At 44.2% G+C, this 13,829-nt stretch overlaps 1 protein-coding gene across 3 annotated transcripts in view; it reads left to right on the top strand.

Moving 5' to 3' along the window:
• Nucleotides 1–13,829, top strand: part of DNAH9 (dynein axonemal heavy chain 9) — a 378,056-nt gene that overhangs the window by 269,351 nt on the left and 94,876 nt on the right. For all 3 annotated transcript variants that reach the window (XM_050764993.1, XM_050764994.1, XM_050764995.1), the window contains 3 exons: nt 5,959–6,078; nt 8,422–8,610; nt 11,490–11,725. In XM_050764993.1, the coding sequence (XP_050620950.1) occupies nt 5,959–6,078; nt 8,422–8,610; nt 11,490–11,725 (545 nt within the window). The remainder of the gene's footprint in view (nt 1–5,958; nt 6,079–8,421; nt 8,611–11,489; nt 11,726–13,829) is intronic.

Genomic DNA, 13,829 nt, shown 5'->3' with positions numbered 1-13,829 from the left:
ATGTATTCTTGCTTTTAACAACATCCTCTCCATCCTCCACTTAGACACATTCCCGTCAACATCCCAGGAATGTGAGCACTTCTTGCTAATAGCACAGGAGATGGGTTAACACCCATCCCTAACCTGGAGACCCACCCAGGGCAAGAAGATTCTTTCCTATATGCTGTGAGGCCATTCCCAGCCTAGTCCAATCTCACATACACACACCCAAGTCTTACTTTTCGGATTTTAGGATAATTCCAAGTAAAGAATTTTATATTCATAATACAGAAAGTGGGGGGAAAAGCATATTTCAAGACAGATTTCAGTTTGATTACTGTATGTAGGACATGATATAGTTTGGATATTTGTTCCTGCCCAAATCTCACATTGTATTGTAATCCCCAGTGCCAGAGATGAGGCCTGGTGGGAGGCCTTTGTGTCGTCAGGAGTTTCCTTCATAGCTTGGTACTGTCTTTATGACAGTGAGTGAGTTCTTGTGATATCTGGTCATTTAAAAGTACGTGGCACCTGCCCCACCAACTCCCTCTTGCTCCTGCTCTGGCCATGTGATGTGCCTGCTCCTGCTTTGCCTTCCACCATGAGTAAAAGCTCCCTGAGGCCTCCCCAGAGGACGATGCCAGCACTATGCCTCCTATACAGCCTGCAGAATCATAAGCCCATGAAATCTCTTTTTTCATAAATTACCCAGTCTCAGGTATTTCTTTATAGCAATGCAAGAACAGCCTAATACAGAACGGAAATACGTACAAATGTTAACAGTGGTGGTTATCCCTGGGTGATGAGTTTTGGATGGTTGTTTTGTCTCATCTATATTTTCTTTTGTTCTATAGTGAAGATATATTAATGTTATGATTTATAAAAATAATAGTAAGAACAAGGAGGGCCCTTTCCTTGAGCATATAATCACACACAGAGTGAAATATCAAATAGTAGAGAAAGGCTTCTGATGAGAAACAAGAATCCCCTATATCTCTTTCTGGTGCTTGAGATCACATGACAGCCTGCTACCTAGCAGCTCAACTGTGTTCCCGTTGGCCCACGCAGTCTATTTGCAGATGATCTAATTAATTGCCAATATTTAAAACAGCAGGTACTTTTACGTAAAAATCTTATTTTAGGCCAGTTTAAAAATAATCAAAAGATTCTCATACATCATTAATTGACCCTGGAATTAAGTAATGGCTTCCCATTCACACAATTTTGCTCATTTTGTCATAATCCCCACCAACTCCTATTTTTTTCAACACTAGACTCATCTGACAAGTTTCCATTATCTTCCCACTTCCTGATCCCTTGAATTTCTGACTTCTGTCCATGTGTTATGCTGGTATCTATTGCTTGATGAATCTTATTGAGACAGTTGACTTTCTGCCAGCTAGCTGGGGCTAGAAGTTGTTCATTTCCATGTCTTCTCAATGTACTTATGATAACCAGTTTTATTAGGTTAGCACAAAAGTAATTGTGGTTTTTGCCATTACTTTTAATGGCACAAGTAATGCCATTACTTTAATGGCCGGCACGGTGCCTCACGCCTGTAATCCCAGCACTTTGGGAGGCCGAGGTGGGTGGATCACTTGAGGTCAGGAGTTCCAGACCAGCCTGACCAACATGATGAAACCCAGTCTCCACTAAAAATACAAAATTAGTCAGGCATGGTGTTGCACGCCTGTATTCCCAGCTATTTGGGAGGCTGAGGCAGGAAAATCACTTGAACCCAGGAGGCGGAGGTTGCAGTGAACCAAGGTCGTAACATTGCACCCCAGCCTGGGCAGCAACAGCGAAACCCTATCTCAAAAAAAAAAAAAAAAAAAAAAAAAAAAAGCAATGGCAAAAACTGCAGTTACAGCCGGGCATGGTGGCTCATGCCTGTAATCCCAGCACTTTGGGAGGCCGAGGCAGGTGGATCACCTGAGGTCAGGAGTTTGAGACCACCCTGGTCAACATGGTGAAACCTCGTCTCTACTAAAAATACAAAATTAGCCAGGCATGGTGGTGGGCTCCTGTAATCCCAGCTACTTGGGAGGCTGAGTCAGGAGAATTGTTTGAACCCGGGAGGCAGAGGTTGCAGTGAGCTGAGATCACACCATTGCACTCCAGCCTGAGCGACAAGAGCAAGACTCCATCTCAAAAAAAAAAAAAAAAATGCGGTTCTTTTTGTGCCAACCTGATAGTTGATGTAACCTTTATTTCCTGTTCTATCACATAGAGGCAGCTCCCTTGGAGCTCTCAGCTTTCAAGATGTGTTAGTCTATTCTTGCATTACCGTGAAAAAATACCTGAGGCTGAGTTGGGCGGATCACCTGAGGTTGGAAGTTCAAGACCAGCCTGACCAACACGGAGAAACCCTGTCTCTACTAAAAATATAAAATTAACCGGGCGTGGTGGCACATGCCTGTAATCTCAGTTACTCAGGAGACTGAGGCAGGAGAATCGCTTGGGAGGAAGGCTGCAGTGAGCCGAGATAGCGCCACGGCACTCCAGCCTGAGCAACGAGAGTGAAACTCCATCTCAAAAAAAAAAAAGAGAAATACCTGAGGCTGGGTAATTCGTAAAGAAAAGAAGTTTCATCGGCTCACAGTTCTGCAGGCTTTACAAGCAGCATGGTGCCGGCTTCTGGCGAGGCCTCAGGAAGCTTATAATCATGGTGGAAGGCAATGGGGAGTCAGCATGTCATATGGCAAAAACCGGAGCAAGAGAGGGAAGAGGGAGGTCCCAGACTCTCTTAAACAACCAGATCTCCTCGGAACTAACTGAGCAAGAACTCATTTACCAGCAAGGGAATGATGCTCAACCATTCATGAAAGACCTGCCCCCATGAGCCAATCACCTCCCACCAGGCCCCACCTCCAACACTGGGAATCACATTTCAACCTGAGATTTGGAGGGGACAGAGATCCAAACCATATCACAAGATGACGCTCTTACCCTGCCTTCGGCTCCCTTCCTTCTACTTCCCAACTTTTGTTATTACTGCTTATCATTACTTTTGCTTTGTAATCACCAAAACTGAAAATACATTCTCTTCTGTAACCAAAATTAAGTGACCCATGCTCTGTCCATAGACTGATCTGCAAAGTTAAAAAAGCAACAATTCCATTTCTATTCTGTGAACGTGTCTATATTGTTCATAACAGACCTAGAATTACATTTTCTTTTTTTTACACAATCTCTTCACCCCCCACTCCCCAGAGTGTCTACTTTTCTTTATTCTCTCTTTCTCTTGCATTAGATCCTTTTGCATAGCATCCATTATTTTTTAACTCTCCATTCAATTAAGTATTCTTTGTTTCTCCTTCTTTGCTGCCACAACCTTTCTCTCTCTTATTCTGCTACGGCTCATTCTCAAAGAACGTTCTCAGAAATGTTAATGAAGAGGCAAATTTTCTGCATTGTTATAGTCTAGAAATGTCTTCGTTTTATTCATAAACTGAACAGTTTTGCAAAGTATTGAATTCTGAGTTGCTAATTTTTTGTGCATAGAACACTGAATTTTGTTGTTGGTTTGTGTGGTTTTTTTTCGAGACAGAGTTTCATTCTTGTTGCCCAGGCTGGAGTGCAATGGCACACTCTCTGCTCACTGCAACCTCCGCCTCCCAGGTTCAAGCAATTCTCCTGCCTCAGTCTCCCAAGTAACTGGGATTACAGGCGTGTGCCCCCGTAACTGGCTAATTTTGTATTTTTAGTAGAGACGAGGTTTTTCCTTGTTAGTCAGCCTGGTCTCGAACTCCCGACCTCAGGTGATCTGCCCACCTCGGCCTCCCAAAGTGCTGGGATTACAGGCGTGAGCCACCACACCCTGCCAGAACACTGAATGTTTTATGCTTTTGTCTGGTGAGAAGTCTCATGGGCAGTCAAGGTCCTGTTCTTTTGTGGATGCACTGTTTTCCCCCTTTCTTTGAAGTCTTCTAATCTTTTCTTTTTGGTTCTTGGTGTGTGAAACTTTACACTGATGTGCTTAGCTGTCATTCTTTTTTTATATTGTGTTTGGCATGTAAAGATTTATTTTCTTCAGCTCTAGAAAATTATTTTGTATTATTTATTTGGTAAATTCCCTTCTGTTTACTGTTTACTCTTATTTTCTGAAATGCATCTCTGTCAGACGTTGGACCTCCTACATCGGTCCTCTGTGTTCTCCCATCTTTTTGTTGCTGTTTGTTTTCTTGTACTTTTTAGGAAATTTCCTCAAATTCATCTTTTAACCTTTCCCTTTATTTTGTTATTTTTTATGTTCACAACAATAGTGATTTCCACAAGAGTTTTTTTGTTGTTGTTGTTATTCTCTCTTCCTTTTAATAACGTCCTGTTCTTGTTTTGTGGATGAGTCATCTTGAATCTCTCCGAGAAACTGTGAAAGTTTTAACTTTGTTGTTGTAGTTGCTGTTTTTATTGTTACCAAAATTCTGCCTCTTTTTCCTAGGTCATTTTTTTCATCTTGTTTAACTTAATCTAAGCCTGCATTAAATTTCTTCTTGTCCTTTCATGTTTACAAGAGTAGTGATCAAAAGCTAATTCTAGGTCTGCAGGCAAGGGCAGAGCTGGTTGACCGGTACAGTTTGTTTTCAAGATCTGATGAGTTATGCCAGGATGTGGCACCCTTATTTTCTGCCTCTATTGACTTTCTTACGCGGTGACATAGGTGACTGGTGGCATTGTAGACTGTGCATGTGGATGGAGATTTGAGGGCAAGAGTCAATAGGCTTCCAATTAATCCTCCTATTTTCATCTTCCCCTTTAGTCACACCTGACATTTCTGAGATCTCCAGTTTGTATAGGGCTCTGTGGGCTGATCAGTTTCCACTTTGGTGAGCAACAGCTAACTCTAAGTTGTTGTGTCCTCTGCCCTGCTCCAGCGGTCTCCACTCCTTCATCAGTGTGATCCTCCATAAATCTGTTGGACTCCCTCACCCTCCAAATGGCCCTCACCCTCCAAATGGCCCTCACCCATTTGCTTGGTGTAATGGGCTTATGACTGTTTTAATTGCTTCATAATCATTTTAGAGAAGTCTTGGGAAGTATAGAAGGTAAATGAGCATGGCCAGTCTGCCATCCTTAATTGGATGGCTCACCACCTGCTTTTTAAACTGCTTGGATGTTTAAACTTGGCCCTACATTGATTTCTCTTGTGTCTTAGTAATGACCAACAAAGCAGCCTGAACCCCAGTTATTGCACAGACCTGAGATGTATTTGGAAGTATCTGCTGTGTGTCCCTGTATCCTTGTGCATAAAAATATGTACTCAGAGGATAATAAAAGCTACATGCTTCAATTTTAAATTCTTAACACATTTTTTAAAACTTGAAATTGTGTCTTTTTTATATTCTCATACATTGTGTTAATGGAAGAGACTAGATGAGGTTAAGTAAAAATTACCTTGTACTCTAGGACCTTAGAGCCAGTGGAAGACTTAGATTCCAGACAACCCAGCCCCAGACTAGCTGCAACAGGTACTGGCAGTGGTCCTCCCTGGCCCACATGGGTTGCTGTTGACCTTTTTCATGCTAACCCCAGTTTTGATGTGTTCTTGCTTCTAATAGCAGCACCTGCACCATTTTGTCAGGCTGCTGGAACCCATTTTTCTCCAACTCAAGCAGAGGCAGAATTTATGCACCCTTCCCCCATCCACATCCCTCACACCTTGTAGCTTTCAATACCTCGATTGATGACCGCGGTGGTGGGGTATGAAGCTCAGCTCTCTCATCTTGGGGCAGGACATCTCTGGATGTCCACTCCACCCTCCCACTGCAGGATCAAGATGAAGTCCACGCTAGGACCCTGCCTGAGATCTTCCCCGAATGTGCCTTCATTTCCCTCTCTGCCCTGCTTTCTCTGGTCCCTTAGGAATGCCCCCGCAGAGTGCTTCCTTCAGAACCAACTCCATGTGAACCCTCATCTAAGGAGCACTGGCAGTGACATGGGCTAAAATGACTGATGGTCCTTGTGTTCCTTCCTAAACAGCACCTTAATGAAAACCTGGCAAAGCTCACAGCCAGGTTTGAGAAAGCAACAGCAGACAAACTCAAATGTCAGCAAGAAGCCGAAGTGACCGCAAGCACCATCTCCCTCGCCAACCGCCTGGTGAGTGTAAGGCACAGCAGCCCGAGCTGTAATTATATGAGCAGGCTTGTCAAGTGCCACGGAGGTGCAAGATAGATGAGCACAGCACAGCAGCGCTTTGACTTGGAGGGAAGTATTAAAATGTGCTGAAATGCAGGAATTGAGTCCTGAGGAAAATGTGAATGCATAAACCCTGATCTGGTCAAAGGAGTTTTCTTATAGACATGGTTGGGAGGATGGGAGCACTGGATCTGTCAGGCAGCTCATGCAAAATGTGAACACGCTTATATTCATGTGTATTGACCAGAGGAAACATTACAAAACAAAGCTAGCATTTTATAGGCAAACTGTGATGTTCCTTTCTATGTAACATTTCATTATAAGGGTGTGGCCAAGATTAGGAACTAAGATAGAAACAGAAAAGAATGAGACCTGTTGACCCTGAGTATTTCAGAAAACACACACACACATATACACACATGCTCCAACCTTCCTGGGAAATCAAATCTGCAGGTCAGGGTAGCGGTGCTTGTGTTATGAGTGTTTGTTTCTGCATAATAAATTACTCCAAAACTTAGTGGTTTTGCACAATAACCATTTCACAATATCTCACAAGTTTGTTGAGGGCAGGGCTCAGCTGGCCAGGTTTTCTGCTGCATATGGTCATGACTGGGGTCACTCGGTCCATTCAGCTAGTGGCTGGGCTAGAGGCCCCAAGACAACTTCCTTCACATGCTGAGCATCTTGGCAGGGATGGTTGGAAGGGAGGATGCAGCTGGGCCTCTCTCCCTTCCTATGGAGCCTCAGGGCCTCTCCACACACTCTCTCTAGCAGGGTAGTCAGACGTCTTGCATAGTAACTCAGGACATCAAGGGCAAGTGTCCCAAGAGGCAGGAAGTGGAAAGTCCCAATATCTGAAGACTTGGGAGTGAAAACTGGCACAATAGCACTTCCACTGTACTCTATAGGTCAAAGCAGTCACAGATTAAAGGGCAGAGAGCACAGACAGCAACTCTTAATGACAAGAATGTCAAAGAATTTGCAGCCTTTTTAAATCCCCCAAGGCTTGTATTTCTCATCCCGTATATCAGCTAAGACTCTGAAAAGCAGAGTCAATTGGATGTGATTTCTTTTCAAGCTAGAGACTTTACAGCACCCTCCTCACCAGTGGAGGGAAGTACAGTCCACACCTCTTTACATTTATTCCAGCCACCATTGAATTACACAGCAGAGCCAGATGTTTTAATCTGGGGAGCAGTGAGTCATAGCCATCACTGAACAGAGCTGTGATGTAATGAAGACCAGCCATACCCAAATGTGTGTCTGTGCAGTTGTCACTGGACCAGCTTCTGTGTGGCTTTGAGATGGTCAGTTTAGCTGAACAGTTCAGTGTAGAGACAGCAACTCTTGCCAGTGTGCAAGAAGTCCTCCAGATCTCCTAGCTGGCCTGCCTTCCATTCAGCTCCCTGCTGGGTTTCCGAACTTAGCGCAGCCTTCTCTGCCTGGCTAGCGCACTTTCTGAGTCAGTGCTCCTGGGAGGCAGTGTGGCACTCTGCTCTAGAAGTCAGGATGTTCAGGCTCTGAAGTCACCCCTGTCTCTACCAACCTAGAGATTCTGGTCAGCTACTTGGACTTTCTGGCCTTTGTGGAATCTGAAAACATGCATGGGAATGATTGGGTTGGCAAATCTCTAAGATCTGTCCAGGCTCTGATGTTCTATGATGTTATCATTCAAAGAAAAAATAAAGGGTGAGTCCTAACACAGAAGCAAAGCTCCGCCATACCACTAACAGTCGTCTGTAGAAAGGATGACTCTTCTCGCAGGGAGACTATACCAACCCAAAGAGAGCTAGGGGGTCAGGACTTTGTACACACCTATGACCTTACCATGCTTCTCTGTGTCTCAGTTAGCACATCTGTCTCCTCGCCCGCTGTGAATTATTTATGGTGCATGGACTTGATTTTGTTTATGTTCATTTCCCCATCATTTGGAAAGGAGAAAGAAGTGGCTAATTTTCTAACATGTTCCACAGACCAGGTATTGTGCTAAATAATAATCATATATGATTATATTTCATCCTCTCAACAACCCTTTGATTGAGTGGTATCAGTCTCCACACATAAAGCAGAGTCAAACCTGTCATCTTTCTATGGCTCATACGATGCATGACACAGAATGGGGCTTGTGTACTGAAAGCTTTGCTGCAGGCAGCACAAATCCCCATTGATGGAAAGGGCCATATAAGTGATGTTCTGCCTCTTCCCGCTATGAAGCATGCAGTGGGTGCTCTCCATGATGGAATCGTGACTCTATGACCTGCTGTGTAATACGCCTCCTCTCCTCTCTGGCTTTTGAAATGGTAGGTTGGAGGACTCGCTTCTGAAAACGTGAGGTGGGCAGAAGCCGTGCAGAACTTCAAACAGCAGGAAAGGATGTTATGTGGAGACATTTTACTGATAACGGCTTTCATTTCCTACCTTGGCTTCTTCACAAAGAAATATCGGCAGAGCCTCCTGGATGGGACTTGGAGGCCCTACCTGAGCCAGCTGAAAGTACGTATGGCCTGAATTTCTCCTGACCACATCAGCCTCTGGGCACTAATGGGAAGACGTCACGGTCATAATTCACATCCTCTGGTGTCCTCCTGCACACTCACCCCCACCACCCTCTGAGCACCAGGTGTGAAACCTCCATACCCGTGTCCTTCCACACTGCCTTGCATTGCTGCCCACTGCCCTCCAGACCACCCGGGGGCAGCACGTCTCCTCTGAATGCAGTCCTCCATGGGAACACTAGTCCTCTTCCCTGCAGGCTGTCTCCTAGCAATCCTTAAAGCTGTGAAACCTGGGAGATACAAAAAAAAAAAAAAAAAACTTCGTCTCTGATCTCCCCACTCCAGGGTCAAACTTCATAGGAGCAGTCAGGGAAGGTTCCCTTTCCCAGATCCTACTTTGCACCTTGTTACTGGGCCCCAAAGCTACACAGCTTGTGCCAATGACTCACGGATATCTTTTGTTCTGCTTCCATCCTGCATGATCCCTTGAACAGCTGCTCACATGCTTCTTATGTGGGCTGTGCAGCTTGTCCTTTTCGTGTGGCTAGGTGGATGTTACTCCCAACCCATCCCTTTACATCACCCGCCCCCCACTCCCTGAAACGTAAGGAAGTGGAGAAATACTGGTTTCCTATTAAAGGGGATTCAAAGTTGTACCTGGACCCGAGCATCAGAAGAAGTCCTAATACTTTCTTGGCACTTTCACATCACTCATAGCAAGCCACAAATACTCCCTATGTATTTAGCATGTCCTAGCACTCCACTATACAGGGGGCACACAAAACGTTTAGGACCGGGATACTTTTGGCAAGTTCACAGTCCACTTGAGGAGATTAGAATCATAAAAGTCAGCTAGGGTGAAAGTCAGCCCCAAATTTCACAATATAAGGTAAAAGCTGCATTCCAAATCTATTTGTAAGTAGAACCTTCGAACAAAAACTCTATCTTGATGATTGTTTTCTCAGATCAGCTCATAAAACCCTGCTCACCTGACAATTAGTGGAACAGTCGTTTCAAAATGTTACAGTGCTAGCAAATAAAAAATAAAGCAGTTATTTTACTCATCCTAAACACTTTCGGAAAAAGGAAATTGTTGAGGGAACCATTATTAACTGAGTGAATGAAGATGAAGAGCTTAGTAGCAGCTTAGTGAGGATTTTTCTGGCTTTGTTTGGGTTCTTAAGCTTTCTTGTGTCATGGATGTCTTTGGCAGTCTGGTGAGGCCTACGGATTCCTTCTCGGAATAATGTTTTTGAGCACGTCAAATAGAATGCATGAGATTACAAAGGGAAAAAATATATTGGAACACATTTCTGGTCCCAGATAAGATTCCCCAAGGGGCAGATCTCCCTTCAGAGGTTTGCTGGATACTGTAGTACCGGCCATTTGTGCCCTTGATAGATACAATTAAGAGGATGGGAGATGGTTTGGAGAGTTTCCTTGGGATAACTGGGCAAAATAAACTTCAGAGAGGAGTGAGGTGAAGGGGTTAAAAGGGTATTTGTCTAAACCTCGAAAGCATTATGCTAAGTGAAAGTAGCCAGACACAAAAGGTCACACACTGTAGGATTCATTTATAGTAAAATATCCAGAAGAAGAAAATCCAAGGGGACAGAAAACATATTCATAGTTTCCACGAGCTAGGGGTAGAGGGAAATCAGGGACGCTGTTGAATGAGTATGGGATATGGGGGAGATGAAATGTTTTGGAAGTAGAGCTGATGGCTGCATAATGTTATGAATAGACTAAATGCCACTGAATTGTGCACTTTAAAATGGTTAATTTATTTTGTATGAATGTTACCTTAATTTAAATATATATACAGGAGTCATCAATGAAAAAGATTGCTTGTAAAAAAATTAAGTGAGCCCGGCACAGTGGGGTCACGCCTGTAATCCCAATACTTTGGGAGGCCAAGGCGGGGTGGATCGCCTGAGGTCAGGAGTTCGAGACCAGCCTGTCCAACACGGTGAAACCTCGTCTCTACTAAAAACACAAAAATTAGCTTGGTGCGGTGCCGGGCACCTGTAATCCCAGCTACCTGGGAGGCTGAGGCAGGAGAATCGCCTGAACCCGGGAGATGGAGTTTTCAGGGAGCTGAGATCACGCCACTGCACTCCAGCCTGTGTGACGGAGCGAAACTCCAAACTCCATCTCAAAAAAAAAAAAAAAAAAAAAAGAATTCAGAGAGCAGAAAAGGGCTAATAGAGAAGAAAAGGAAGTGTCTAGGGCACATACAGGAGCCCTGAAGGGGCATAAGAGAGGCCACAGGCAAGTTCTTAGACTGAAAATACTCACCAGCTTCCCACAGGCACCAGCAGGCAGGTTTGCAAGAAAGAGTCCTGCAGGTGAATGGGGTGTTTGGGGAAGAGGAAAAGAAAACCCATCCAGCCTCTTGCAAGCTGGTGAAACAGATGAGCAGAAAGAGTGGTTTGTGCCGGCCGGTACAGACAGGAGCAAACCCACTAGGCATGGGACCTGGTTGGTTCATGGAACATGCACAAGAAACACAGACATATAGCAGAGAAATAACATTGTTAACATGGGTGAGAGTGTGTAGGACGTCATAGATTAAAATACAGATAATCTAGTAGAAACTTGATCTGGGTAAAAATACCAAAAAACAAAGAATCATTCACACGAGCTGAATTTCTGCAGTTGTTCCTCTGTGGAGAGAAAAAAAAAAACAAAAAAGTCATCAGGACTTTAATAGAACCTGCTTCCAGAAATAATCACACAGCCAGAAAAGCATTCTTCAGTGGGATGTTGATCTTGCTTTTAAAGGAGTTGTGTCATTTGGTGAGTAACCATGTATTCAACCCAACTGAGAATGTCTGCTTCTGTTCTGAGAGTGGGTTGGCGTTTCTTCTTCACCAGACTCCCGTTCCTGTCACCCCAACCCTGGATCCCCTGAGGATGCTGATGGACGATGCTGACGTGGCTGCCTGGCAGAACGAGGGCCTCCCAGCCGACCGCATGTCCGTGGAGAACGCCACCATCCTCCTCAACTGTGAGCGCTGGCCACTCATGGTTGACCCTCAGCTACAAGGCATCAAATGGATCAAGAATAAATACGGTGAAGATCTCCAGGTCACGCAGATTGGCCAGAAAGGGTAAGTGGTTGAGCACAAAAGTTCCCACTTCAGCCATTTGTGCAGGACAATGTATAGATCATGGGCAGATTTTAAGCCACAGTGAATGGTTTGTACACACCTGGTCTCTCCATCAGGCGTCTCATGTTTCTCCTCCCATTTTAGCAATCATCTCAATGAAGGATGCCTGGGTACTAAGTCTTTGCTTTTCATCCACATGAGAAATTATGTACCACAACCTCTTGACCCATTCTGGGGTCCTTTCTTCACCATCTCTGGAGCTCATCCTCTCATTGTCCCTTAAACATTTCCTCCCCAAACTTCACATCCCATTGTCACGTAGCTCTGTGCTTTATAGTCTTCCTCACCTAGCCAAAAGTTGCCTCCCTTATCTCTCCTCTACCCATTATTTCTACCTCTGCCCTAGAACCACATAGAACGAACAAAACTGTCCTCCTGAGGCACAACTTGACATTTCAGTAGGTCGCGTGGAGCAGTTGAGTTAGTTATAAAACCTTGAGAGCCCTTGGTACCTGCCATGTGGCTTTGTACTTACCTGTGGGAAAGTTACCACGTGAAGGGACTTGAACGGCACAGAGAATGTCTGGCCAGCACCCACCAGGCTTCAGTGGCTTGGGACTCGGCATCCCTCATGCCTCCCCTCATTTTAGCCTTGCGGTTTCAGTACTCATCCTGTTCTGTGTCATCAGGACACCTGGGGTAACAGGATGGGGCAATGGGGAAGAGGCAGTGAGGCAGACATCATTCGTTAGGAAGTTGATATGCGTTAGTCTTCGTGTTAGGGGTTTTATCTCAAATGCTGTCCTTAATCCACATAGTTAATAAGGTAAGTAACCAATTGGTTAATAACCAGTAAGGTTATTGGTTCCATTTCACATCCGAGGAAGCAGAGGTTCACAGAAGTTAAGTAATTTCCCCGGGGAGTATGCCATTTTAAAAGTGATGGAAATTTTGCACTTGTGTTTATAGCAGCGTTATTCATAATAGACAAAAGGTGAAGGGAACCCAGGTGTTCACTGACAGAAAAATGGATAAACAAAATGTGATGTACACATGCAACGGAATATTATTGTCTTAAAAGGAAAACAGTTCTTAAAAGAGTATAATTAGATTGTGATACAAAGGAGAAATGCTTGAGGACATGGAGACCCCGTTTTCCATAACGTGATTATCATGCATCCCTGTATCAAAATAGCTTATGTACCCCATAAATATATGCACCCATGTACCCACAAAAATTAAAAGTAAAAAAGTTTTCAAAGAAAAAAATTTAAATAAAATTGAAGTTAAAAAAAAGAAAGGGAAAACAATTCTGACACATGCCACAACATGGATGAATCTTTAAAGTGTTATGCAGAGTAAAATAAGCCGGTGACAAAAAAACAAATGTGGTATGATTCCTCTCATCCAAGGTAAACAGGGTAGTCAAATTCATTGAGACAGAAAGTAGAATGGCGTTTGCTAGGAAGTGGGAGGGAGAGGGGAACAGAGAATTAGGGTTTCACAGGTACAGAGTTTCAGGTTTTGTTTCGTTTTTGTTTGTTTGTTTGTTTTTGAGACGGAGTCTCACTCTGTCACCCAGGCTGGTGTGCAGTGGTGCGATCTCAGCTCACTGCAACCTCAGCCTCCCAGGTTCAAGCAAGTGATTCTCCTGGTTCAGCTTCCTGAGTAGCTGGGACTGTAGGCGCCCACCACCACAGCCGGCTAATTTTTTTTTTTTTTTTTTTTTTTTTTTTTTGTATTTTTGGTAGAAACGGGGTTTCCACTATGTTGGCCAGGCTGGTCTCGAACTTCTGATCTTGTGATCTGCCCGCCTCAGCCTCCCAAAGAGCTGGGATTACAGGCGTGTGCCACCACGCCCAGCCAGTTTTGGTTTCGCAAGAACAGTTCTGTGAATGGATGATGGTGATGGATGCACAACAGTGTACTTAAAGCCATGGAACTGTACACATGAAGATGACGCACATTATACGTTATGTATATTTTACCACAATTTAAATATATTAATTAATTTGTTTAAAAAGTAATGGAGGTGGCCGGGCGCGGTGGCTCACGCCTGTAATCCCAGCACTTTGGGAGGCCGAGGCGGGCGGATCACGAGGTC

This window comes from Macaca thibetana, chromosome 16, assembly GCF_024542745.1.
Source record: "Macaca thibetana thibetana isolate TM-01 chromosome 16, ASM2454274v1, whole genome shotgun sequence".
NCBI lineage: Eukaryota > Metazoa > Chordata > Mammalia > Primates > Cercopithecidae > Macaca > Macaca thibetana.
The sequence above is the reverse complement of the archived record's forward strand: the minus strand, read 5'-3'. Positions and strand labels throughout refer to the sequence as shown.